This window comes from Chlamydotis macqueenii, chromosome 1, assembly GCF_036417535.1.
Source record: "Chlamydotis macqueenii isolate bChlMac1 chromosome 1, bChlMac1.mat, whole genome shotgun sequence".
NCBI classification, from domain to species: Eukaryota; Metazoa; Chordata; class Aves; order Otidiformes; family Otididae; genus Chlamydotis; species Chlamydotis macqueenii.
Window position 1 is genome coordinate 193,289,986 of NC_141556.1, and position 27,181 is coordinate 193,317,166.

At 36.3% G+C, this 27,181-nt stretch overlaps 1 protein-coding gene across 10 annotated transcripts in view; it reads right to left on the reverse strand.

The window, feature by feature from the left end:
- The window catches only part of PAN3 (poly(A) specific ribonuclease subunit PAN3), a 102,028-nt gene that overhangs the window by 18,140 nt on the left and 56,707 nt on the right, over positions 1–27,181 (reverse strand). For 3 of the 10 annotated variants that reach the window (XM_086739454.1, XM_086772020.1, XM_086739453.1), the window contains 11 exons: positions 27,011–27,068; positions 25,758–25,919; positions 25,481–25,597; positions 25,273–25,374; positions 17,345–17,510; positions 16,844–16,931; positions 11,106–11,245; positions 10,189–10,318; positions 7,143–7,207; positions 6,307–6,445; positions 302–3,262 (listed from right to left, as the gene is read on the reverse strand). In XM_086739454.1, coding sequence (XP_086595580.1) covers positions 3,122–3,262; positions 6,307–6,445; positions 7,143–7,207; positions 10,189–10,318; positions 11,106–11,245; positions 16,844–16,931; positions 17,345–17,510; positions 25,273–25,374; positions 25,481–25,597; positions 25,758–25,919; positions 27,011–27,068 — 1,308 coding nt within the window. In that variant the 3' untranslated portion in view covers positions 302–3,121. Of the gene's footprint in view, positions 1–301; positions 3,263–5,012; positions 5,150–6,306; positions 6,446–7,142; positions 7,208–8,374; positions 8,629–10,188; positions 10,319–11,105; positions 11,246–15,269; positions 15,435–16,275; positions 16,430–16,843; positions 16,932–17,344; positions 17,511–25,272; positions 25,375–25,480; positions 25,598–25,757; positions 25,920–27,010; positions 27,069–27,181 lie in introns of those variants that run through there. The other 7 variants (XM_086772022.1, XM_086772021.1, XM_086772023.1 and 4 more) reach the window with 7 other exon arrangements.

Sequence of the window (27,181 nt, forward strand, 5' to 3'; positions counted from 1 at the left end):
TTCCAAAATTAGGGCTTGTCTAGTAAAGCAGACCTGATCTGACAGAAGCAGATGGGACTTGACTTGGAAGTTAAGGAAATGTGCATTAGTACGATTCTAGTCAACAACATCTATAAGTTTTAGAACATCTGATATAAGTGGCAAGCACTAGACACACTTTGTGACTGTGTTTGTGTTTGAACTCTACATTGCAGATAGAGTGAATACAAAAGAAATGACAGAATGAAATCCAATTCCAGCACCAAAGCTGAGAAGCCCAGTATCCAACTTCAGAACTTCACATTGTCAAAATAAGGCCACATTATTTCTGGTATTCTTTATTAAAAATACTGCTGTACACATGAAGAATGAAAACAGGATTAAAGATGAGTAACACATATTGGGATCATGACATTAGAACTTAACATACTGGTGCTTTTTAGGGGAAGCAGTTGACACCTGAATTACCAAAAGAAGGGCAAATAAAAAATACATAGGTACCCTCAACAAAATATTTACAATATAGTAAATACAGCAAAAGAATTTAAAACAGGTACAAAAATTTAAATGACCAACATCAGGTTATTTCAAAGGTTGTCCCTTCTGTGCTTTTAGCTGTAAAAAAATAGGAAGGTCAGAATTAAATTTCCCATCTGGGAGGGCACATCCTGGTGGCTCTTCTTTTTAAATACAGATACACAGTTCTTTCTATGAACGGATTCTACTACAACTTTAGGACAACCTTCTAAATGGAATTAAAATGGGGTAGAAGGGCTCTCCCCAAAAAAACACCCAAGCTGAACTTCAGACTGTTCAAATTATTCCCAAATACAGACCAAATAAAATAAATAGAAAACAAAGCTCAGCTTTTTTTTTAATGTTATGTATTACCTGACACCAAATATTTCCTGGCTGACATTATGTACGAAAACTTATTAGCTGTCTACCTTTTTATCTTTAAACCAAGTCCTGAGGTTACTAGGGGCTGAAGCAAACTGACATTATGCAAATACACACAGGTTTGCAATTTAGACATGTCTTGCAGAGGGTGGTTTGCTGGTCTAAAAAGGATGAGAATTCAAGCCCTATTTTACCCCTGCCTTACACTTTCACAAAATATTGGTCCACAAATTAAATTTTGAAAGGTTCCCAAACCCCACAACTGAACAGATGATCCCCTTTCATTTTCAAAGAAAACAATACTGGAAAAAAACCTCAGCCCGCTTATAAATTAAGCATTTCATATTTCTTCTAGAATACAACTACTTCTTTTTTGTACAAAAGAATTACAATATGATTTGTCAAAAAACATATAAAAGACAGCTGCTCTTCCTCAAATACATGAGCTAATGATAAAAGACTGTTTTGCATGTTCACTTTTCAAAGTTCCTGTTCCTTTTATACTAAAAAGAACATTCTGGCAACTGTTATTGTTTGAATATTAAACATTATGTTCCTTTTAAAATTCATTCGATCAAATGCAACAATAATAGATTTTTAAACTCAACAACTGATGCTACCTAATGTGGATTCAACCACATTTTCTAAAATGTGTAAAGCATGTCCCTAGTCTTCAAAGCTTTCGATGTGAAGAGAGTTGCTTTTTTCTTGATGCAAGTCTCAAGGCGGAGAATCATTTTAAAGCTTATAAAAGTGGACAGAGAAATATTAAAAACTTCTCTGAAAACTACAAATATTGAGAATTATTAAAATTGATGTCAGTAACATCAGTTGCAAGTGCTTAGAGTCTGTCCTGACCTTTTGAGTTTCCACATTTTCTTCATGGTGAGCACCCAGTGCTATTAAAACATTCAGTGCTGGGAAAGGATAGATACAGTCTTCACTACTGCTTTAAGAAAGGAAATTCCTACATATTTGGCAGTCTTCAGTATCAAAGTGTAGGTGTTTAACTAGAAATCCCATGAATACCCAAGTTTGGAGACAACTGCATGTCCAAATATTAGAAAGGTAATTGAGGAGAAAAATTCCAGACTTTTGAGATTGAATTACTTCAGGAATATTCATGTGTTGAGTATTATCAAAAGTAATATTACTTTGGGCTAAGCAGTGACTGCAAAGGCACAGCAGATCATTATCCCTCCAGATTCAGGCTGTAAAACTTGAAAAGCTCTTGATGCCAGACAACTGCTGTGTTTAGTTAATCTTCTTTTAACAGTGTCTTTGTATCTGTGTCCAGTGTAGCGTACCATAATAAAGCTGTGGTTCAAAGAACAGAACTTTATACAAAAATTATACTGTAAATAACCTAAAGTAATACACTCCTGAAACTTCAGGCATTTAAACAATTTCTTTAAAAAAAAAAAATCTATTAAAAAAATTGCATAAATGTAAATGCTTCTGACTAGCAGGAAAACGTACAAACAGTTTTTAAAAGGCGCTGGTTGTGTTTAGAGCAAGTTTGATATGCTCCTTAAATTATAGATGGTTCCCATTATGCTATTTTCGTCACTTCGCTTAGACAAGTTTAAATCAAATGACAGGGGACGTTCTTTCCTTTTTTCAATTCACTGATACTTCACTTGACTGGTTTGAAAAAGTTTCGTCTTCTCACATTTCTTTGAGCTAACAGTGGGTGGCATTCAGAGCTTGCATACAACACACTTTTACAGAGGTTACGAACTAAATGGTCATTAATAGAACACAATTTCTATTAAATTATTTACCTGGTCCTTTATGCTATTCTGGGTGCAAATAATATCAAAAATGAATAAATTTTGCTATATCCTCAGTGACAAAAATGTATCCCAGAAATGTCCTTGCAAAGAGTTTCCCTTAAGTATACAATGTGGCAAAACTTCAGAGATCAGAAAAGTCTTAAAAAAATTAAAATTAGTGCATATACAAGTGGAAAAAATAAAAGCAGGAACATCATGCACCTGATGTGTTCCTTAATCTAAAATAAATTCTTCACAGATAAAGCCTCCAATGGCAGCCTTAGCTCTAGGATAAGTGAAACATTCTTCCCTTCAAGTAACAGTGTACCTGACTGAAGTGCAAGCAGCTTTGCTCATCTCCTGTTTGTTTCCCAAATGTGAAATGAGATGACAACAACAATTCAGCTGTAGTGCAATTTGCTATTGGTTAAGTTCCTCAGCAATGTCCTGCATGCTTTCAGCAAATACTACAACTGACCATTTGCGGCTGCAATCAGTTCTTGAAAAGTATTTTCAAAGCAGCGTTTTAAATCGCTGTAAGTTACCACAAGTACACTCTTCTCATCTCTGGAAATGAGGCTTATTTTTTCTGGCACACCAGCATCTAACTGTAACAAGAATGCAAAAGATAAAATAAAAGAAGTGTGAAAGAAATGGCAAAACATTTCCCCAATAACAAAAGCAATCAATTTCTTGGCAAGGACACTGTTGTGGTGCAATTCACATCCTTCCTTTCTGTTGCATTAGCAGATTTGAACCGCATCCCAACAATGTACTTGCCAAAAAATCGAGACATTTTGGTCTTAACCTGATGGACATTACAGACCTTTGGACTACATTACCATTGTTTTCTTCCCTTTCCATAAAGCTAATAATCCTGCAATGCTATCTTCCCCTGTGTAGTAAGCCTAGCAAAATTTCCATATAGCTCCTGATGAACAAAGCCATGTTGGACATTACATTTGCACATAAGATCCACAAGCCTCTACGCAGGGTAGGTAAGTTGCTTCTTGACCACTCTAAAAAGAAATAATGGATGGACCAGCCCCAGGTAGTCTGAAAACCAGCAGAAACCCAAACCTCATGTTTTTGGGAGTATTGGAAACAAACTAGTTCCTAAGTTGTATGGTACATTTCATCCCTTCCTCAAAAAAAAAGCGTACCTAGTTATAATTCATAAACAAATAGATAATTTGAAGTTAAAGAGTGAAGTCTGTTCCACATCTGTTTTCATATTTTGCTCTGACTTCTCAAATTCAATATTAAGAAATTGTATGTTACGCTATGTACTTTAGAGATGTACCACTAAATCCTAATTTGGAACAGAGGAATATCCTACTTTATGTGCTGAAGTCTCTTCTAACACTGTATCTTATGTTATCCTCACTTTGCAAGAAATGTTCATCAATGGAGAATTGTCAGACTCTCTTAAAATGCAAAACTTTTGTAGTTCTGCTTTAAGTCAATATATTGATATTTCCAAATACTTAACACTACAAACTTTCTTGTTCCAATACAAAAGGTGGGGCAGAGACAAGTGGGATATGACACTATTGAGACAATCTTTGAAAATACAACCCTAGCAAGATAAACGTATTATAACATTGTACTGAATAGCAGAAGAATAATTAAATTTATCACTGAGATGTTCCACTGGTTGCTGTCTGGATCAACACAGCAAGTTAGAAATTCCTTGCATTTGTCTTCTAAAACGATGTTCTGAGCACAATCTTCAAAGCCCGAACCTCCCAAATTTAAAGTTCCTGCTTTGTGAATAGCTTCAGAAGGACAAAAGCAAGTCAATTAGCTTTAATTCTTGTCCCGTAGGATAAAACCACCAGTCTCTCCCAGCATCCATTACAAAGTATTGTCACAATTAAGGTGTTCGTGAAATATTGTCTACTGTTCCTATTAGCATAATTCAAGACATCAGTGAATCACCTTAAAGAATATAGGAAACGGAAGATCTGTATTAAGAAAGCTACACAGCTAACTAGAAACATCAATATTTATGGCTTTCTTTCTCTCCTCCTGTGGAGGCATAAATCAGTATCCCAGCTGAGAAGATCCCCAAAATGTGACATTAAAAAAAGTTTTTAATTTTTTTTTTTAACAATAGAGTAATTTTCATTCAAAGGAATGCTTTTGGAGTGTAGCAGGAAAGGCCAAATAGCCACTTCTGTTAGTGCACACTACACTTTCAAAAGTGGTTTTTAGAGTGTATTTCCAAAGTAGAGTTCTATAAGCCTTACAATTTTTGTGTGATGAGCCCACAACCACAGAAGAGAAGAGCCTCTGTTTAAGAAGGTAAGCCATGAACATTTATAGAACAAGGCATTCTTTGACACTGTCTCTTACCTGACCTATGTATTCAGGACTGTCCCCTCTTGCTACAGTACTGTACGGATCACTGCTTTCAAATCATGATGGCATTCACTGCCTATTTGAATATCAACATGCTTTCTTTTTGATTTAGCCTCAATCCCTTTAATGTCCTTTTTAAAGTGATTACAGACACCAACCAGAAAGATAAAAAGGAGGTTAAAGAAATGCACAGCAGTGGTCTAATAGGAGATTAAAAGCCCTGACAATTCAGAAAACATTTAACTGTAGTTAAGTCAGTTGTTACATGCCAAAGGATCTAAATATATTATTTTTTTTTCTGACAGAGAAAGTTGGCTATCCTAACCCAAGAAAATACTAGCCACTGAAACTGTATATTGTCAGTGTTTGTATCACCATTCTCTACTGAGTGAGGGGAATGGTCAAGCAGCTATTAAAAAAAAAAAAAAAAAAAAAGAAAAATTCAAAGCAACATCTTAGCCTCCTATGAATTACTGAAATTTAGCAAAACAACGGAAAAAGTTGAAAGCTGATTTGCCAATTAAAAAAAATAATCAGCTCACACACTTTTTTAATTTATGGATCAAGCCAAGCGCTACAACTACTGAAGATCTTGTGGTCTCTCACATATCTCCCACTATTAATTATGCTCAGCTAAAATTTTGCTAGTGATGCAGCTCTTGAAAAACTGCTAATAGCTCTGTTAAATCAACCCCGGAAAAAGAAGGGCTGGAGAGGCTCAAGAAGTTATCAGAAGTGGACTTGAATATTTTAAGTCACAGAAATTTTCCAGCACTGTCCTAGAAAGTAATGATTTTGCACAAATTTTTATTTCAGTTTCCCTCTTGATACGCCCTCCTGTCTCCTACTCTGGTCAGCACAGTTTAGGAATGGATCCTCTTGGCTTATGACCATCCTCTGTGATAATTATCTCAGCAGAAACCTCTCCCAGTTAAAGGGGCATAACGGATCCTTTATGCTGTGTTGAAAGACCAGAGTAGCATAAAGGGACCAGCATTGCTTATCCACAACATTCAATGCATTCTAGAATAAAAAGTTAATACTGTATCTCATGCTATATTACCAAATTCCAAATTTTTAATATTAATGTAGTAAGTTTATTTAAAATATCCATAGTTTTAATATTAGCTTAGTGAATACATTGCTTTCATCCAAACCAGGGGGAAAATAACCATCAGTTAAATCAACAGAATTAACCTGCCAATGCCAACTTGCTTTGAAGTGTAATATTATTTTAAAGAAAGTTAACCCAAACAAATTTTTAAAAGCTAACCCAAGTACAGTGTACCTTGTTAAGACATGAGATAATGTGACTGAGGTCAATCCAAGGAGTACCCGCTTCTGTCACCTGATGGAAAAGGTGATCTCGAAAGAGCTTTAGTAAATACCTGTCTCCAGTTTCTGACCATGTTGGGTCTTTCTGAAATCTGGTATAAAACAAACAATCTTAGAAAGTTAAGAAAAATCAACACCCACAGATACATATGACTTCAATCTAACTGATTAACACCTTTAAGCTACCTGTTCTAATTTGCAACTGAATTACAGTCTTCCCTCTGCCACAAACCAGAAGATAACATTAAAAGTTTCTCAGCTGCTCAAGTACCTGAAGCTAATGCCTACCAAGGGCCACAAAAAAAGTGATGAAAGAAAGCAAGAGTTATCTTCAACAAGTTTAACATGTAACTGTTAGAAACCAGCTTTACAAACACAACTCCAAGTCTATTCAACAGGATGGAAAACAGACCAAGAACACTTCATTTTTATGTAGCAGTTGATAAAAAACAAGCTGAAAATTAACTAGCTTAAAACTAATATCTACACCACTTGCTACAGTTAAAGCTATGAATTTACTCAAAAACTAGTGTCACTCGAGAGACACTAAGAGAAATCATACTAGAAAAATGAAGCAACTTTGCCATATCTATTTGTAGCCTTCTCTTCTCCTTTCTTTTAAATATTGGCCAAATTTGCTTATCTTATTTTTTCTCAAGGCTTCTTAAATACTTATTTCTTCAGGGTCAAATATAGGGAAAATGTTTAGCTTAAATTTACGAGGGAAGAAACCTTGCATTGCAAACCGGGTTTTACATACTCTACACCATGAAAACAAGTATTTCTTACTCTGGCCTCTCATTGATTGTTCCCAGTTTTGCTAGAAGCCTAAACAACCTTCCATTTTGCACCTCCTAGAAAACAAAAAAGAGGCTATTACAGTTTCAGAAACATAAAATTAAGACACTTATTTGCAAAAGATACACAGTAGTAATACCAACAAATCACTGTTAATGGCAATGATTTATTTATTCTAAGAGGAGGGTATAACTTTTTCAGAAAGAAAATGCATTCTATTTTAGCACTTCATTTACAAATTATTACGTGGAGATTTAACAACTGATGACACGTTCCAGCCCCAGCAGGAACTGGATCAGCAATCTATTTATTTGTGGAAATGTAAGTCTTGTCAGTCTACGCTGAAATATCCGAAGTTAAACAACAAGAACATGTTAATATATACACACATTTATCAAGACCTGTAGAAGTATATAGTGCAATACCTTATTTCAGACAAGGATGAGAAGGAACATAATTACCAGATTTGTTTTTCAGAAATGCTTTGTAGGCCATTGTTAGTAAATATTTAGCAACAATAACATCAGACTAACATTCAAATTGCCATTGATTCCAAGTATAATTTTGAAACAAGTTTTTTCAAAAAAGCTAGAATTTAAGTCTTAAAACAGTATAAATTCTGCATCCATCAATGACAAATAAAGCAAGGAGAACAAGTTCACACAAAAGACAGAACATTAGAATTACAGATGCTTAGAATACATGCAATTGAAAAATTGATTTAATACATTTTTCCTCATCACTTAGGATATAGTAAAAAGAGTTACATCCCAGCTCACATTGCACTGTGGATTAATTTTTTGTTTAAGTAAAAGCTGCTCAAAGCTGGCACAAGAAAGATTCTCTCCCAATATTATTCATATTCTCCAGTGGCCCAGCTCTCCAACATTATTCATGCTAAGCTGTGTCTCATTCCATGCACTACCACATTGATTTCAAATGAATTCAGTCTGGAGCATATTACTGTGCACAGCTGGGTAAATAAAGTAGGTCAAGATGATAATAACTTAGAATCATAGAATGGTTAGGGTTGGAAGGGACCTTCAAAGGTCATCTAGTCCAACCCCCCCTGCAAGGAGCAGGGACATGCCCGACTAGATCGGGTTGACCTCAAACAACCTATGGATCACAAGACTTCTATTACCAGTCTAAGAAAACCACACAGCAGAACAGCCTGTACCACAACTGTAGCTACGCTTATGAGATTGACAGGGAAAACTTACCTTTTCCAGCTAGCAGAGGTCTATACAACCTCCAAATAATGTTTTTGGTATGTGGCCAAATACACAAAAGCCAAAACCACATCTGTGTGAATGAATGCCACTGCCTTGCAGATTCCCAGTCAATGGTGACACAGCTGAGCAACAACACTGGCACTAAGTCTCCAGGTGGCCTCTCTGCAGGCTTGGTAGCCTGTAAGGCAGGGAGCTCTTCTACAGAGTGGATTACAGGACTTGAAAAACTGAAGCTTTGAATGCTGTGACATATAAATGATGGGAATATTAAGGTGAGGAAGGAAATGTATAGCATAATGGGGTCACTGCTGTGTGAAATGTGAGCATTAAAGGAGTAACAAAATACTCATGGCTTTAAGAAAACAAAGTTTTTAACTATATACAGACCTAAATACAAAATATCATACATGCTAGTCTTGTTCTAATACTTCCCCCTAAGTATCGGCTTTGGGGCAGTAATAAAGAGAGGGTACCAGGCTAAACTTAAAGGATACTGTAGCTCTGATGTTACTGAGGATGTGTACAAACAATTCATAGTATTCATAATATGACAGCTAATTAACAACTGCTATTTATCACTGCCAGGTAAACAGCTGTTGCCAAACTGTGGGCTATGCAACAGCTTGGATTGGCAGTGCCTCTGCTCATCTGCCAGTAATGAGCAACTGCTACAAACAACACAACTGAAAATGTGACCTGCTTAATGCTGATTACAGGACAATCTCCATCTTTGTTATGGGAAAAAGTCCACCTGCCTAAATTTGTGCAGGCACATTGGGCCACCTTAACAAGAAGTGATTTTAAACATCTTCAGAGCAGGAGTAGTGGTTGACTCTGATACAGTGGGTACCTGTCATCTACAGCTCTGCATTCAGTGTAGGTACCACCTTGCTCTTCTACAGGTCTTTGCTTCTGATAGATTTCAATATCTTTCAGTAAAGGAGGGAAAAACTGTTATCCAACAAGCCAATGGTGGAGGAATTAAGAGAAACACTCCATTGGTATCCCAACCCAAGGTCTACTGCCCTTTAAAAAAGAAATTCTCTGAGGGCATGTAGTGGAAAGGAGTCACAGGACTTGATTAAATCCTTAAAAACTTAATACTCTATCCCATACATATCTTCAGCATCATGAAAGTCTTCTGTATCTCAGTGTTGTTAGAAAATCCTGTGATCAAGGGCTTCTGATGAGCAGACACCCTTTCCTGTTGAAGAAATACACACTAACATGGGACAAAGTACATATTTCCTTTGTAGCTAGCACTTGATACCTTGACAGAATTTGACAGACTAACCACAGCAAGAGGTGCACACTTCAAGGAAACTGAGGATGGCAGCCTTTACCTCTGGCATTCATTTAGAAAGGAAAACACGAGACAAGTAAAGGGACACTGGAACCCAAATCTATCCAAAATTTAAAAGTAACATTTGTTATTGTATAACCTCTAGCACAAACTGCATGATCTAGTGTGTGACGACATACATGGCCTTATTTACTCAGAATATTACTTTTTAACCATTCTTCCCAAGACTGCTGGTTGCGCATGAAGATGTTACTTCAGTTAAAGCCCAGCTTACAACATCCTAAAATTAGTGGTTCTTGGAGTCCTTTGGACCTTCAATACCTTGAGCTCAGAGTTCTCAAGTCTGCAGGAAGATTACTTAAGTTGCTAAATGAAAAAAGGAAAAAAAAAAAAAAAAAACAAAACACACAACCCCACCAGTAGAAAACATTCCCTCTTAAGTTACAGCTGCAGGAATACCAACTATAGGTCTTCCTGTAGGAATTACTAAATTATTTACCTTTGCAAGGTCTTCCTCTATAACATCATTTCGCATTTGAGCGGCATCCAACTGAGTATAGAATCGTGCACCAATCATAGGCATGATATCATTTACACTGCGAAGCCTGTTTTGGTCAGTCAGCAAATACCTGCCAAAATATCCCACCCCCAAAAAGATTACTTAAACATGCTGCAAATGCCACAAATCATTCTATTATGATTTTATAACTATTTGACCCTGATGACTATTTAATACACAAAGTTGACAATCACAGCATTTCTTCAAAATTATATTAACAGAGATAACATGTGTTAACTTACACGTATACATCCAGTCAGTTATTCACACAAGATAGGAGTGTACATTCACAGAACTGTGTAGTTCATGCACTCAAACAGCAAGAACAGACTCAAAAAGAGAAGATGCGAAGATTCAGATTGTCATGCAATTGTTTTTCAAGTGAGGGAGGGGACAGATTTCTACTTTTCCCTCTTAGGCAGCAGGAGAATAAAGGCTGACTATACTAAAGAACAACAAAATATGCAGCCAGGAAAAACTAGCATTCAACCCTTTGGTCGAAAAGGCAATGTGCCTATTCCTTAACACCTTCTGAAACTGTAAGGTAAGACCAGCATATTGCTATTGTGGGTAACAGGCAATGAAGCCCAGTACTGAAGAATTTAAAATGCTTGGTTTGTTTAAATACTTTAACAGTATTTAGTAAAGAAAGGACATTGATTTTATTGGACACACCATGAAAACACATATTATACAAATTTTAAATTATAATGTTAATGATGCATTGACTGTGCAGACCACTCAATGACAGTAGTTATACCTAATCTCACTTGCATCTAAAAATATTATTTGACATTTTCATCTATATGTTTTAAAAAGTAATCATTTCCTTTAAAAGATTTATTAAGCAAACTTACAAAATCAGATTCTTCAGATCAGAGGAATAGTTGATTGTCACCAGTTCCATTGCTTTCTGCAAATTCTCTCTCTGAATTCCTGATAAAGAATTGCAAGCCAAAGCCAACACAACTTTCCCCAAAGAGATCAGATCTGCTTGCTAACAGGGAAAACACAGACAAAAATCTTAGTATAGATAAATACCACCTATGGTACACTACATGTTTAAAAAGAGACAGTTCTTCAATAATCTTAAAAGAATTCGAGCATCTAAATGCTATTCAAAACATAGTTCAATATATCTGTCCAAATTCCAGTAGTCAAAACATACAGAGGAAAAATCTGTCCTGATACCTAGCAACTTCTAAGTACTATATTTACCTTTGAATACTTAAAATTTACACATTTTTAGCTTAAGGATACTACCAGAGAGAACTCTTGTGTAGTGAGCAGAAGCTCTGCAAAGAGGTTCTCCTAACCACCCACCTGCTCGCTCCTGATGAGTCAAGGAATTGGTGGCAAATAGAGCAAGTCTTCTTGATACGAGACACAGAAATACCTATCAAGGATTATTTGTATATACTAGATTCATATCTTTTCACACTAGCCATCCAGTGAATTCCACACCAGATACAGGCTGCCTTGCCACAGAAGAAAATTCTGTTATTTTTAATAGACAGCCACTAGAAATTACCTTTTAAAGCTATACCAGATTTTGAAGCCCACTCCTAAAATCAAGAGCTTAATTAGTAGCCTTTCAGCTGCATACAAGTTGGTGAAACTTGAAACACCTGCAGCTCTCCATGCTGGATGCCTGCTTCAGACTGAATTTAAGAGTCAGCTTGAGCTACAAATTTAGTACTTTCCTGAGGCTTTTTTTTTTCCTGAAAAAAAGAAGATATTTTTGCACAAGTAAAAAAGTGAAGAATGTCATCTTCGTAGTGTGGAGCAGGGCTGCACCATTTAGCAGAGAATGCAGTCACACAAGGAAAACACCTTTGTCATTTCTATAAGGCCAAAAATTTGTCAGCACTGCAACATTAAAAGTTCTGTTTAGACTTTGGCAGCTTTAGAAAACTGCTGTGACAGTGAACATGCCACAGCCCCTCACAGCCCCTCCACCCAGAGGGGTAAGCACATTTGTTGCCTCTGGCTGCAGTAACTAGGCAGAGCTTTCCCTGTGGCCACACCTCCCAGGTGTGAAGGGACAGAGTAAAGAAAACATTTCCACGTCTCTCAATGTCCCCACTGTTTCCATATCAAGTATGATTAAGCAGAACAATTTAAACATGGATATGCAACATGGCAGAAGTTAAAAAGCATGGTACTCTTGTAACTAATGAAGACAGAAACGGGACACAAAGTGAGACAGAAATAAGGACAAAGTGGTAGAGAAAGACATGGGACTGGCATTTGCTAGACTATCTCCTGTGGAACCAGGAATTCCTCAGTATCAGCATTCATTTGTACTTTGCCAAAGACAAATGAAACAGAGCAAACAAACCCCATTTTGGTGGGAACCTACTTGTTTCCACTACCAAGAAGTCAATTTGAGCAGCAGGGAACACTGCTATAGTACTAAACAGAGAAATCTTGCTGATGCAGAATCTATATAAAGACATCTGTCACAACGGCATTTTTGTTATTTCCCCCCGCCCCCCACCCCCGCAAAGACTTAGAAATATGTAAGTATTTGCATTAACCATAAGATGATCTTATTTCTTTCTGCAGTCTACTACTTTACACTTAACACCTTGCAATTCCTAATAATTCATAAGGAGGTCTACTATAAAATTCTCTATCATCACACAACCCTGATACACACAGAACTTACAACTTCAGGCAAGACCCTGTGAAAACAGTCTTCCTTTACATAGATGTTTTCATAATACAGATTGCATTTGATTTTAAAAATGGTTGAGAATGAGCCTATATAACATCACTCAGGAAATTCTAATTTCAGGCATTTGGTCTTTTGAGCATTTGAATTGCAACCTTCCTTCTTGTTTGTTTTGCAAAGTACATCTAATAGAAAAACTGGCACAGATGGTACAATACACCAATGCAACCTCAAACACACACAATTCAAATTACAGTCAATGTTTCACTAGTTACAAAAGTGGCTTAGATTCATCCCACTAATTTTATGACCCTGAACTTCAAGCGATTCAGTTAGGAGTCTGATAGATTTAAGATATCTGCAATTCTACAAGACAATTCAGATTTTGAGCAAGATTAATTGCTCTCTGGAGGTGCTTCGCTATACTGACAGCTGAAACCTTCCAAGAAAATGTTATTACAACGCCCAGTGTCTGAAGTTTTACAAGTGTACAAAGACAGACAGATTTTTTTCCTGTGTCCAGTAAGATAGGGGAATGGATATCAGGATATATGGAAGCCCGATTTCTATTTTAGAACTACCATCCACTGACCAACTATATCCATGCAGACAGGTTACACAACTTCCCAGAAGGTGAGGTACACCATCTTTGTCTAAAAAGGAAGAAATCCACATAGGTCTACTAAGCCCTTACCTCCCCTCAGAAAATATCAACAGATTCAGCTCTTCCTGCTTCTAGGCAGAGAAAGGTCAGAGGCACGTGAGAACTACTAGACCTCCTCAGCGCAGAGACATCGGAAATAAATGCTGTATTTCTGTAGTAGCCTTGTAGTACAACGTACAGATCAACATTAGCTACAATAATTTCCCTGGTTATACTCCATATCATGCTTTGCACATATCTATGGATCACACCAGTTCCTTTTGCCACACACCTGCCAGAAGAATTTTGCCATGGTAACTATCAACAGTGACTATTAAGTCATACCCAATTGATTCTCAACTTCAAGGAAAAACTTTACACCTTTTAAGCACAGGCTGCCTTTTTTAAAAAACGTACCCTGCATGCAAGTAATGACCATTTAATTAGCAATTCAATTCAATTTATCTCCTGAACGCTTTGCTAGTAAAGATTTTATCACCATCATCTAGTTCATTGATAGAAATATTAAATACCCTTTGACTAAAAACCAGCCCCTAGGAGATACACCCAGAAAGAGCCCTCTTTGTTAATGTCTTCCTGTCATCAAATGAATTTAAAATATATCAGTGAACAATTAAAAAGCTAATTGAATAGGTACCCTTTCCCTTCTGCATTTTTTTTTTAAATATTGAAAAGGTATGTGCTACTATACCAAATGCTCTGGAAATACCTCAGCATTTCATACACTTGGCTTTATCAGCCAGACATATAAGCTAGTCAAACAAACCTTATTTTTGGCAAGATCTGTTTTCCATAAACTCTTTGAATCTGACATTACTTTTTTGCTTAACCTGTTTCACTGCTTTGCTTTGATCAATATCAGCTTATCCACTCTACAATTCTGTGGATTCACTTATCCTTTTAAGTTCTGCAAAGGCACTTAGAAGTCCCTCCAAGTTCCTAGATTTTTTGGTTGTTTTTTTTTTGTTTGCTTGCTTGCTTTTTGGGGTTTGCTTTGTTTTGTTTGTTTGTTTTGGGGTTTTTTTTGGTTTTTTTTTTGGTTTTTTTTTTTGTTTTTTTTTGTCAACATTAATACTTCAGAGGCCTCTTCAGCTAGTTTCTTTAATTTGAGGAGATATATGTGAAGTTATTCTGGTTTGCTAAATTAAAAATATTTACTTCAAACAAACACAATGTTATAGCCCTCGTTAAATCAATAAAACTTATGTTTTCTCTTCATTTCATATGTAGAGGACTCACCTTTGTTTTATACCAAACACAGAAATCTTTATGAAACCTTTCTACTGTTTCCTACATTACCATTTACAGTTTTCCATCTGTTTTCTCATAACTGACACACAACTTAAGGACTGGGGGGTATGAAGTGATGTGCTAGAATTTATACAGGTTTAACACCTTGTTTTTAATGCAAGCAGCCATTCATAGCTTCCCTTATTGTTGCCTTTATTTAACTCTTAAATGATCATATAAGTTAATGTGTTTAACACAGATTGTAAAGAACAACTGCATTCCTTTTACATAGCCCCTCACCATTCTGGCCAAACTCTTTCCTACCTATATCAACAATGGGAAATAGCCAGAAAGTGACAAATGCTAACAAAAATACCTCCCTCCATTGAAGACAACAACAAGGAAATGCATATAAGCTGGGCAGTAAACCAAGAGATAACCTACATTTTTAACAGTCACAGGAGTCCCAGAGGAATTCAGGAACTGGGTCATGGTTCGAGAGGAAAAAGGACAAGCAGCAGCTGTTATTTTGTAATTTTATCTGGCTGGGGCAAACAAAGGTAGAGGATGATAAATGACTCCTGAATTTCAAGGAGTGAACTCAGTCCAGAATCTCTGAGGGAACAAAATGGATAGTGAAAGCTAGCCCTTCTAGAGGAAGCAAAGAAAAAAAAGACTACAATAGTGTATTTTCTAACTCCAGTTTAGGTCTTCCAAACTATGTATTTAAGAGTACTTCTTTTCTGGTTTGGCAGTAATAGCTGAACAATTTGGATACTAACAATGTATAACACATGCAAAAACATCCCCCTAAACAAACCAGGCATTACCAAGAAGTTAGTTGCCAAGTGTTGTTCTGCTATGGTGGTAAATGCTTTTGACAGATTCATGTACCTGTGGGTATTTTTAGATTTGTACCTCCAAGTACATTAAACATCTTGCTTTAAAATTACTTGCATGTCATAATATCTCAGGAGGATCTTTTTCCCAGCTGCAATTAAAATAAATTTAAAGTAGTATTTAGACTTAAAAAAAAAAAAAAAAAAAAAGAAAAAACCCCAACTCATTAAATTTTTAGGCATGGGATCCATCGCTTGCATGTATTTCTATTTTCTCTCAGTTCTTTTCCAGTAAATTATTACCGAAAGCCAATTGATATGTAGCTGGTAGGGGCAGGGCAGGGAATTCTTTGATGTACTAAAAGTACACTGAAAATTGCTTTACTGTATCATTTTAAAAAAAAAAATTGCTATGTTCTAGGACATGGTCTCCAATAAGCTAGTTTCTGCCTGGCCAAAGTTGAAACATTTCATTTATTACTGGAAGAGTCTGAACGAGCACTTTTCTCACAGTGAATAAGCTCAATTAAGAAAAATAAATTAAATCCAACTCCCTATTGTAGTCTTTCACTCCCAGTACAGACAGGGTAGATGACTGCTGAAGCAATGTACTTTACCCTGAGTGGAAGTTAGGGAAAGAGGCACTTCTGCACACAGTGATGCTCCAGATGACTGTGGAATAGTTTTAAGTCTAAAGGGACTCTTCTTAATTCAGGAATTATGCAGTCCACAATTCAGAGAACACCAGGAGAGCATGGAAAAACTAGGAGCCTAAAATAAAGATACACTAGAACCTTTTAGGAATGCAGAAATTGCCTAAGTGCAGTTATTTAAAAGATCTTACTCCTCTGTGAACAGGTATCTAACACTTAGTTATTTTTGTTAAAATAACAGAAGAGAAAGTAGAGCAAAAACTATTACTGAACTATTATTTTTTGCTCTCTAACACTAAAGGTAAGATTTTTCTTCTTTCCTTTAGAAATTCTTATTTCCAACCATTTCTGACTTAAGTCTGTTAAATACTAATAGTTCAACCTGCTTGGTAAATTTGTTGAAATTTCAGAAGCAGAAGATAACAAAATGAGAGTTCACATTTCTAAATACTTGTCTTCCAAAAGGAATCACATTGGTTTTCAGTATGCCCTGTACCAAGCCACCAACTTAACTATGGCAGTATTGCCTTACCTGAAACTGAGCCATTAATGCCAGTGGATTATTTTGACTGTTGTCAAATGTTAAAACATCAAAGATCCCAACACAATTAACTCGTAACCTTTAGGAACAAGAAGAGAAAAGGAGGAAGTGTCATTAAATTTTGTTGAATACTGAATTTATTCTCTAGCATTCAATGAATGCTTTGATAAGATAAAAGAGTCATCAGTACTCAAACTACTATGAAGCACAAAATACTAGTTTTACTATTTGACAAAATGCCACAGATAATCTTCAGTTTACAAATAAATCAACACATTTCTAAATGGTCAGTTGTGGATCTGAACATAAGTTTTCCGAATATATGTTTAAAGGAACCCTAAAAAACATTTACAAGCTTTAGCACATCATCTCACACCAGTTAAATATAACAAAACTTTCCAGTTAGATTTTGTTATTTCTGTAACAGGTGCATGGTAAGCTGCTACCATGAATACAGATCACAGCAACAGTGAGAATGAACACTTTAATTACCTTGTTTTGCCTGTTACTAGAATCTTTGTTGGATCCATAACTCGGCATGCCAGTCCTGCTGTATGAATGGTCCGTAGCGCAGAGCTGAGCTGCACAATATATGCCCATATCAGAGACTCTGGAAGCAATCCAGCATGCTGCCGTGGTAGAGGTCCATCATGCTGACCTAGAAGCGAAATGTTTTAAGCATCAACAAAAGGCTACCACATGAAATTAGTGTTAGCACATTTTGAATTATACAATTAATTCACATACTCATTTGATTCAATTCTTAACAGTCCTCGAAAGATGTATCTGTTGTGCTTTAACGGTTGGGTGTTTTTTTGTTTGGTTTGGGTTTTTTGGGAAGGATACAACATTTCAAAATGCTGACAATTCATTACGCATCATTATTTTCATCCTCACATTCAGGAAACTATGCTGATTTTAAAGTTTAGGATGAATAATCACTACAAAAAGAGCACTGGTTAGAAATTGCTGAAAGTGAGTGGTACATCAGAATATGCAGGTACTTCAGAAGTAAAAATGCTGGTATTCTAAAACAACCACTAAGCACCACAATAGCTGCCTAAGATCCCATTTCACCTTCTTTATTGTAGGAAGACTTACAATTAAACATTCTCTATCATCTGACAAAACAAAGTAACAAGCTAGTTTCAAACTACATGGGAAAATCAGATTTGAAGATTTGGTGGCCAAACATCACTGAATACAACTTCACGTATGTTCTGCTGTGACCCAATTCCCTGACAAGTCATCACTGCATGACCCCTGTTCAATGGGCCACATTAAAGCAATGTATCATTCCCCTTCTAAATGGAATTGCAGTCCTCCTTTCAAAAGTAAAACTAATTCTTTGCAAACACACACCCAAATTTTACACTGCAAACTGTTTCTGAGTAATACTGAGTCAGAGACGAAAAAATATAGATAACACCTGTTATTTTTAGTATGATGTTTGTAACAAAAATTGCCATTGTTTGTGCAGCCCAAAGCTGAAGAGAAAAACGTATAGCCAGAATAATACAGTGCATCTCAATTTTCAAAACATGACAGGCATTTCATGAAGTTGCCTCAGTACTGATTTTGCTAATTTTGAGACCAGTAATATATCAGTATTCAGTAAAATCATGCAAGCATCTGATTCACTTGTAAACTGACCATACTCCTTGCCTCCAACCATTTGTTTCTCAGGTTTTTATTTGGTTTTTGGGTTGTTTTTTTTTTTTTTCTGCTCGTCCCCCTCCCCTCTCCCCAGGTGCCTGTCTGTGCACTTGCTCAAATTAAGTTTGCATGTACACATGCAGACACACACACACAAACACACATACACATGCAAGAGTTAAAAAAATGAAACATTACTGAAAAATTTTTACTTAGAAGTTTTACTGATTTTGGAATGATGGGCTGGGAATGTCCCCAGCTTTCATTTCTGAGCTTTTGTTTGTTTTTAAACTGCAGTTCATTTTTTAGATTTAAGGTGCTTTGGTTCAGATTATGAAGATCAAGACACTGACTCCTTTAAACAGCAATAAGCCTGGCATGTCTATTGAAGGCTGAATATAATGAGGTACTCTTTGCTTTTTCTGGCCTCCTGATGAATCATTATGCAAATCACTTCCCACAAACCAGCACACCAGAAGTCTCACATAGCAAACTTTTCCCCCCCTCATGATTCTCTCTCCTTCAGTATAATAAAAATTATGATGATATAAAATGACTGAGGAGATACAACCTTCTTTATTAGTAGAGGCTCCTTCTCTAGTACCTACTTGCAATCAAACACACTTTGTATTTGGGAAACAGCAACATGTGAGATATGCTTAACAGGAATGCATGTGGACACTGTAAGACAGAGTTACATCTGTATGAAATAAGTATGTCTAGAACAGAAACGTTGCTGTAATATCCCAAACAGAGAGAAAAGCCAAAACTTGGAGGTTATTTTTCTGCATGCAACTTAATTTTCTTATTTGCAGATAAAGGCAATGTAACTAAGAGAATAATCAGCATACACTGAAAAGCTAAAGATCAGAGTTCAACACAGCTTCTCCCCTTCTATCAGAAAGTCTCAAACATTATTTTACTACTGGAAAGACTCAACTGAGGCTACAGTCCAATCTAGTCTGCTGCTTTCAGACGGGTTGGCTGCACCCACAGTCCCATACACTAAAGGTACATGCTAAAACACTGCAAGAGTCAGTTCTAAAATGCAGTCTTGTCTATGTGTTCAAAACAAGAAAGATTAAAAGCAGTTCAGTTTGCTGCAATGTTGACTACCAAGTATGTTCCATGAAGGCCCATCAGGCCTACCAGAGATGGCACTTGAGTAAGGATCCAAGGAGATGAAACCCAAAAGCTCACTGTTCAGGCAAAACACACAGTTGAAAGCTTTCAAAGAGTGCTGAACACAGTGGAAAACATCGCAAGAATAAAAGAAAACATTACAGAAATAATCAGAATTACTTTACTCCAAAAAGTGGTATTTTAGAGGTTTCATGGTTAATTCGAAAAAGGCTTCCCACCACAGGCTGAATCCACAGGCACAACATGCAGAATTTCAGATTATGTTCTTCCCTACTGCAGGGCAGACTTGCCTCTCCCACTAATTTAATCTCTCTGAGATGCAGAACATACATAGTAATGCAGAAGTGAAAAATTAAAGAATTGCCATTCTGAAAACATAGGTTATCCATTATTTTTCCTTGCTGCCTTAAGATAAACTCATTGTAAGCATTATTTATTTATGGTATGATGTTCTCCACTGAGCAAGAAATGTCCCCTTTACACTGGTGTATGTGTGTGTATATACCACTTCTTTGTGTGTTAAAAAGCATTCAAATGAAATTCAGGTCCCCAGGGCATGGATAAAGTCAGAGATAGACCCTGGGTGGGAAGAGCTGGGACCACTGACTGTAGGACTGTTTTACATCAGCAGGAACACTGTCAGAAAGCATGCTATGCAACAGCAACTCTCCTCAGACAGTTCTGAAAAATAATCAGAAGCCCAATGAAAAATTTAGCTGCTCACTAAATGGAACCTCTCAGGCCTGTAAATCGGTCTTCTGCACTGAGAACCGTGAATTGTTCAGTGTTTGCTTAATGTTCCTGAGTTAAAGTACTGGAAGTAAGATAAATGCAGTAGTCTTAGTTTCTTCCCCTCCTCCAAGGAAACCCGGGTTTCAGTTTTACATTTCACAGTTTTCAGCATACAGAAAGGTTCTGAACTAGCAGTGCAGCACTACATTTTATTAAAAAAAAAAAATAAATCTGAAGATATTGAAAGCTTGAATTTACTTTGAAAATGCTGCAGCTTTTGGTAAAGGTATTTTAGGATAATTATTAGTCACATATTTTGTCCTCAACAACATCACGTTGACTTTCAATATTCATGTACTTTTTTTCTCCTTATCACAGTCTAAAATACACAAGTTTTTTCAATTGAAGAGGTATTTTATGAAAACAACATTCAGCAACTGGGGATGCAAAAACTGTAAAATCAGCGTGAAGTCCACTTTTGTGCATTGCGTACTACTACTACTGTGTCCAAAGAAAAACAAGGTCCAGGAGAATGCCTGTCTTCATTAGACAGTATTTGCTTGCTGAAAAGCAGAATCTGTGATGCTGAAAACTTCTACATCGACATTTAATCACTCAAAGCATTTTTAATAAATGGATCAAAGGCCATATCAAAGGCATGTTTATCTTTGCCAACCACAAAATTTCATCAGGACAAAGAAAAAACCTTACTGGTAGCAGTGGATAGTTACTGTTAATTTGACAGGATTTTCTAGTCGATAGTTTTAAAATATGTACATTCAGAATGTAGTTTACCATTCAATTATTAGACTATTAAGAACAATATTTCAGTACTTTTGGGTTAACTTGCTAGTTTAAAAAGAATAATTTCTGCAGACATAAATGCATTAACATGTATTATAATCTCAAGTTCAGAAATATCAGAAAGGTGGAAGAAAACCAACAAGTTCCAGAACAATAGATGTAATGTTTAGACACTTTTGATAGAAATAAGTGTGAGGAATTAGAATCAAACAAAAAGGAACTTTTCAAATCAACGTACTCTGAGTAATAATTAACTGAAAAGTCAGACTCCTGATTTTGAAACTTGTGAAAATCTAGTAAAATATGACAGAACAACATTGGATTACCACATTGTACCACTTGAAGAAAAAGGATATTTCATTGCAAAAAGAACACAAGCAATAAATTCTATAGAATTCAGAAATAAAAAAAAAGACATTAGTTTACAACATAAACACAAGTTGCCATTTTTTCCCCACACCAAATCCCTTCCAAAACAGCTCTGTAACAGCATCCGTAAATAACACGACAAAGAAAAAACCTGAGACTGACCACACTGACACCAATGACATGCAAGACAGCTACGTAAACCATAATCCTCATCTTTTAACTGTCAAAGTCTCATGTTGCCAACTTGAGTGTTCAACAAATAAGGTTGCATACCTGAAATCAAATTCTCTGAGTTCACTGATCAGGTTCACAGTGTTGTGCCTCCTAAAATCTTTAAAAGCATTTGTACTAATCTGGGCCTCATGCTCCAGAGTACCCAACTTCCATCCATTCCCCTGCTTCTCTTGGGAGTCTCCTCTAGGCAGGCAGACGACCAAGAAACTCTGTGAGGGGATGGAGAAAGGATCTGTGAAGGCAGGCAGTTCTGAGAAATCAAGGTATGGGTATGCAATCTTATTTTTCCTCTTTTAAATTGCTCCTTCTATTGAGGACCAGACTAAAAAGCAGCAGTTACCAAAAAAAAAAAAAAAAAAGAAAGGCCAAAGCAAAGATCTGCAGAAAGACTTGGCAAAATTGGGGAATTTCATGTGACTTTTTCTAATTTAGCTAATAAAAAGACTGGAAGAGCAGGTAATGAGAAGTCCACAGACTGGAGAGTGTCACCTTCCATACATATCCCTGTAAGTTCTGACAGAAGAGTTCATTTTAATTAAATAACACTTTTGTTTGTCTGAACAGAAATTCATGTCTTATTCCCAGTTTCAAAGACCATCCCTGCCTATAGAAGGAAATTGTAATAGGTCAAATAAAGAGTCCAGATAGCCCTCTAGACTATTTCAAAGACACAGACTAAAATCAGAACAGTAGCCTGCAACAGGTTCCTGAGCATATGAACATAAACAAATAGAATATTCTACTAGCTTCCAATTATTTGCAACTCAGAGAACTCCTGAGCTAGAGACAGTGTCTTTGCATGTAATAGTCCTCAAGTATTTCTCCTCCATGAGTAAAACCCACTCTCCCCTTGAATGTAAGCAAATGTCCACAATAATCTGTGACAAAGTTCCATGGTTTAATTGTCTTCACACAGGTTTTGAATTTGCTAGCTGGCTAGTTTCATTTGTCAGTCCCTAGTTCTAGGCTGGAAGAAAGAGCAAGCTATTGTTGCTTATTTATTTTTTCTTTATCCCTGATGATTTTTCAGACACTTACTACATTCCAATCATTTTTAACCCCATCATATTCCTGACCATCTATAAAAGCATGAAAAGAACCATTCTACTTTGCTGTTCATAAAGAAGCTGTTCTATGCCTTTGATCATCCCTGTCACCTCTTAACTTCTTTGCTGTTCTTCTACACCCTTCAAAATGTGTAAGGAGGACCACAACTACATATGAGTCTATGATGCACCCACATCTTCAATACAATGTCTTCCATTTCATTCTTTACTCTTTTCTTAATAATCTGCAATAACCCATTTCCTATTTACTGCTATTCAGCAAGAGGGCAATATTTTCCTTAAAAACTTAGCTACAGCCCCAGACCTATTACTGAGTGATAACAGCAATGACAGAGGCCCATCATTTTGTGTTTAGAGTTATGTTTTCCCTCAATTACATAGGTTTACATTACACCACCTGCTAGATTATTGCCAAGAGTCCCAGTCTTGTAAGATCCTTCTGCAATCCATCATAGCTGGCCTTTTTTTTAACAATCCAAATAATTTTGTATTATCAGCAAACTTTGACAGACCATTATTCACCTTCAGTACAAATAACTGAATGTGTTAAGAAACACAACTTCCAGTACATATCCTTGAGACTCCATCAGTGATCTCCCTTCACCGTGAAAATCAACTGTTCACTCTTACTCTGTTTCTTATCTTCTAACCAGTTATTAACCTAACTGAGGACTTTCTGTTTTATCTCATGGTCACTTAGTTTCTTTTAGAGATTCTGATGGACTTAATCAAAAACCCTAGATCTTATCTACTGGATCTTTGTTCAAAGAACTTTGATAGATTAACAAGACATGACTGTCCTTTACAGGAGCAAAACAATTATTTTTCTGTGTGACAGAAGAATGTGTCCTCAAGAATTCGAAAACTATGAATGGGAGACACTCAGAAGTCTAGTCCTGCATGTTACAGTCATTAACCTGGCAGCGGGTGTTCCAGTTTTATCCTACTAAACTAGTTTCACATTAGGCTCACTGAATTTGTACCTGCATTCTTTGACTTGTCACAGTATGAGAAGTCAAACTAGTGTTTCCTCTATCTGAAATATTACCATTAAAATCAACAGTGGAACTCAAGTTTCAAGCTCACTTACAGCGGTCAGCTCAGTGAAAGCCAGTGGGAATCATTCAGTATATAAGGGATCTACAAGTCTTTGAATGTATTCTCACACTACCGATCATCATACTACCAGAGAGCCAAATAAGAGTTTCCCATGTCAATCTTTGAAGCAGACTTAAGTTACAGCTAAAGGCTCTAAGTTCAAAAGGCACAAGAAAGAAGAAATGTTAGCTTCTGTTTGTCTTTATATACTGGCAGCCTAAAGACATTTAGGGAACATCTACTCTAATAAAATAAGCAAGACCAGGTCTTAGTCCTCCGGTCATCCCTACTGCTGAATCCAATTTCAGGGTTGGTCCTGCATCAAGCAGGAAGTTAAGCCAAGAGCTCTGAGGGTATCTCCCTACCCTAAGTCTTTCTGTGATCCCATTCAGCTGTGACCATTTCTTTCTCAGCATGGCACTGGGATCTACTAATAGCTTTGTCCTGTTGTGTTCCAGATAACACCAGGATGCAGTGTGTGGGACTGCCTGGGTCACAAACTAGTCCTAATAGGCAGTATGACTGGCAGCATACTGTTTTGAAGGGAAAGAGGCTTTAGCAGTATGGATTTAAACTCTGCTAGGCAACTTGCTGAGCCACAGACCATGCTGTGATAGATTTTATTTATGAATGTAGATGTACCTTTAGTGACTCCTTTGAAGCCATAGTATAAATCTGAAAAAAAAAAAAATCAGATCTCTGATTTGAAATTTGTGTCTGAAAAGAAAGTATGTTACAGGGATTTTTCAATCCATTTCTTAACTAGCACTTCATGTTTCAAAACATTAATTAGAACACCATTTAATTAGTCTTCACAATACTTTGGGCGGCGGGGGGGGTGGGGAATTTAAGAGGAAGGCACCTGAACAGTTACCAAACTGACATAGCACATCTTTTAGGATTTTGGAAGAATCTCCAACAACTGTCAGGTGTCAGACCAGTAATTAGGACCCCAGAGTTCCTGGCTCACAATGCTAAACTTGTTTCCCCGACAAAGAATTGTAATTCCCTTACAAACTGACATCAATTTTGCAAATTAGTCATAAATCAAATGTGACCAGAAAAGCAAATTGTTCATCACTAGCCTTTTACCTTAACTTTTAAACCTAGTTATACCTTTATTTAAAAAAAGAAATATATATTCAGAAATGTTACAAATAGAAAGTGAAGAAGAGCTCTCTGATCCAAATCAGCTTATGCTATGACAGAATTAATTAGCTAAAAAATTAAGTTGAAAGAGAACTTCTGACAAGCCTTTTACTGCTTAAGTGTTAGAAACATTTTACAGAATTAGGTATGACAACGTATTTTCCTTACCCCATTTTCGTTTTGTGAAATAGGCATCAGCACTAGGGTCATTGAAGTGTCTGCTCATCATAGTCTCTCCTCCAGCATGAAAATCATATGCAAACACAAGAGCTTAAAAATAGTAACATGTGACAATTACTAACTCAAGCATATTTAGAAAAAAGTCTCAACACATCAGTTGGAAAAAACCAAAACAAAAACAAAACAAAAAACTTACAATGTTCTCCAAATGCTTTAGTGGTAAACACTTCACGCAAGGTTACTATATTTGAGTGCTGAATTTTTTTCCACATGTCAACCAATACCATGCACTTTGTGTTAACAAGACGAAAACCTAGAAAAGAATAAAACCCATGGTTTAAAATGTAATGTTTTGGGGTAGAATTTTTCACTTTTACAATACTTCTGAAACTACTGAAAAGCAACCAAGTGTTAAAATATTACTAGCATGCTTAGGAATGCTAATCCTATTGAGGCAACTCAATTTTTCTTACCATGTATCCTCCGAAGGCAATATGGCAGGTCATCTTTACTATTTACAGCTTTATAGCATGATGTAATGTACCCAAAGTTGCTTGTTTTCTGTATCCGATTGGGTGGTGGCAGTGGTTCCAAAGGAAAGAGACTGTGGTAGCTGTCCACTTCTGCAGGAACTGCTAAAGTCAGTTTATATACAGAAATATATTAGGCATCAGTTGACTTGGAGAAAGTTAATACAGTAGCAGAGAAAATTAAAATGACTGTCATTAATATGTATATTATTTGCACCATCTTTTAGGTGCACGTAAAGTTAAAATTTGTTCTTTTTGCTTTAATATCAATATATAGGTTCCCGGAAGAGATTTCACAGAGCTAAAATAACAGTTTTAATAAACACCAAGTAAAAATCAAGCAAATAGATGTACACTTTAATCTGCCATTTTTTAATTTGCCTTAAAAATTCACCCTTCTGAATGACATTTCTTTGGTCATAGATAAGCACCAATTTCCATACAGGCTTCGTATCACTGTAAGAACCCCACTTTCATCACAAAAAAAAAAGCAAATCTGAATCCTACATGTTGTAATATACTGGTTTAGAAAACAGAGAGAGGTACTGAAGGTTTACAAATAAGATTAAGACATCACCCTTGCGAGAAGGGATACACTTGTACTCATGTGGGTTAGTAAACTAAACCGCACGTTTTACTATATCAAACACACATTTGAGAAGGAGATTGCAAGTGATGTTTAAATCAAGTTGAACACAGTGAATTGTAAAATCCTCCAAAAGCCCAATTACAATGAATAGTATACACTTCTCTTGCCTGACAACTAGTACAAAGTCTTCCCTGGTATACCAGCCAATTCACTTTAAAACAAACTAATTTGCTAGCTTATATACAGCCTTTGAAAATACATGCGTTCTTTAAAGAAATACCTAATATGTACAAAGCAGTACAGTACTGTTTTTCACATAGCTGTATTGCCCTAATGATTTTTCCTTTCTCAGCAACTTTAAGTATTTCCAACTATTAAGGAGTTTAAAAACAAGAAAATTACAAACAAGAAGAGAACAGAAGCAAGAAACAAATTTCATATTTCTGAAATACTTTATCTGGTTATCCACAGCCCAGGCTAATGATTAAGGCTTCACAAAAAATTAAAAACAGGTGGTGTTTTTTGCAAGATGTTGATAATATTCTTGAATATGCACGGTTGCAGAACAATACAATAACAGTTTTGTTTCTTATAAACATTTACTTACCAGGAATATCAGCCTGATCAACCTGGGCCATCGTTATTAAGTGTCTGTTGATCAGTTCCTGAAGAACAAATTAAGTCTAGGTTTGAATATTATAATTCAGCTCATCATCTTTGAAAAGTTAACAGTACACCATCTTTGAAGTACCAGTTACTTGTAACGAAACCATGAGTT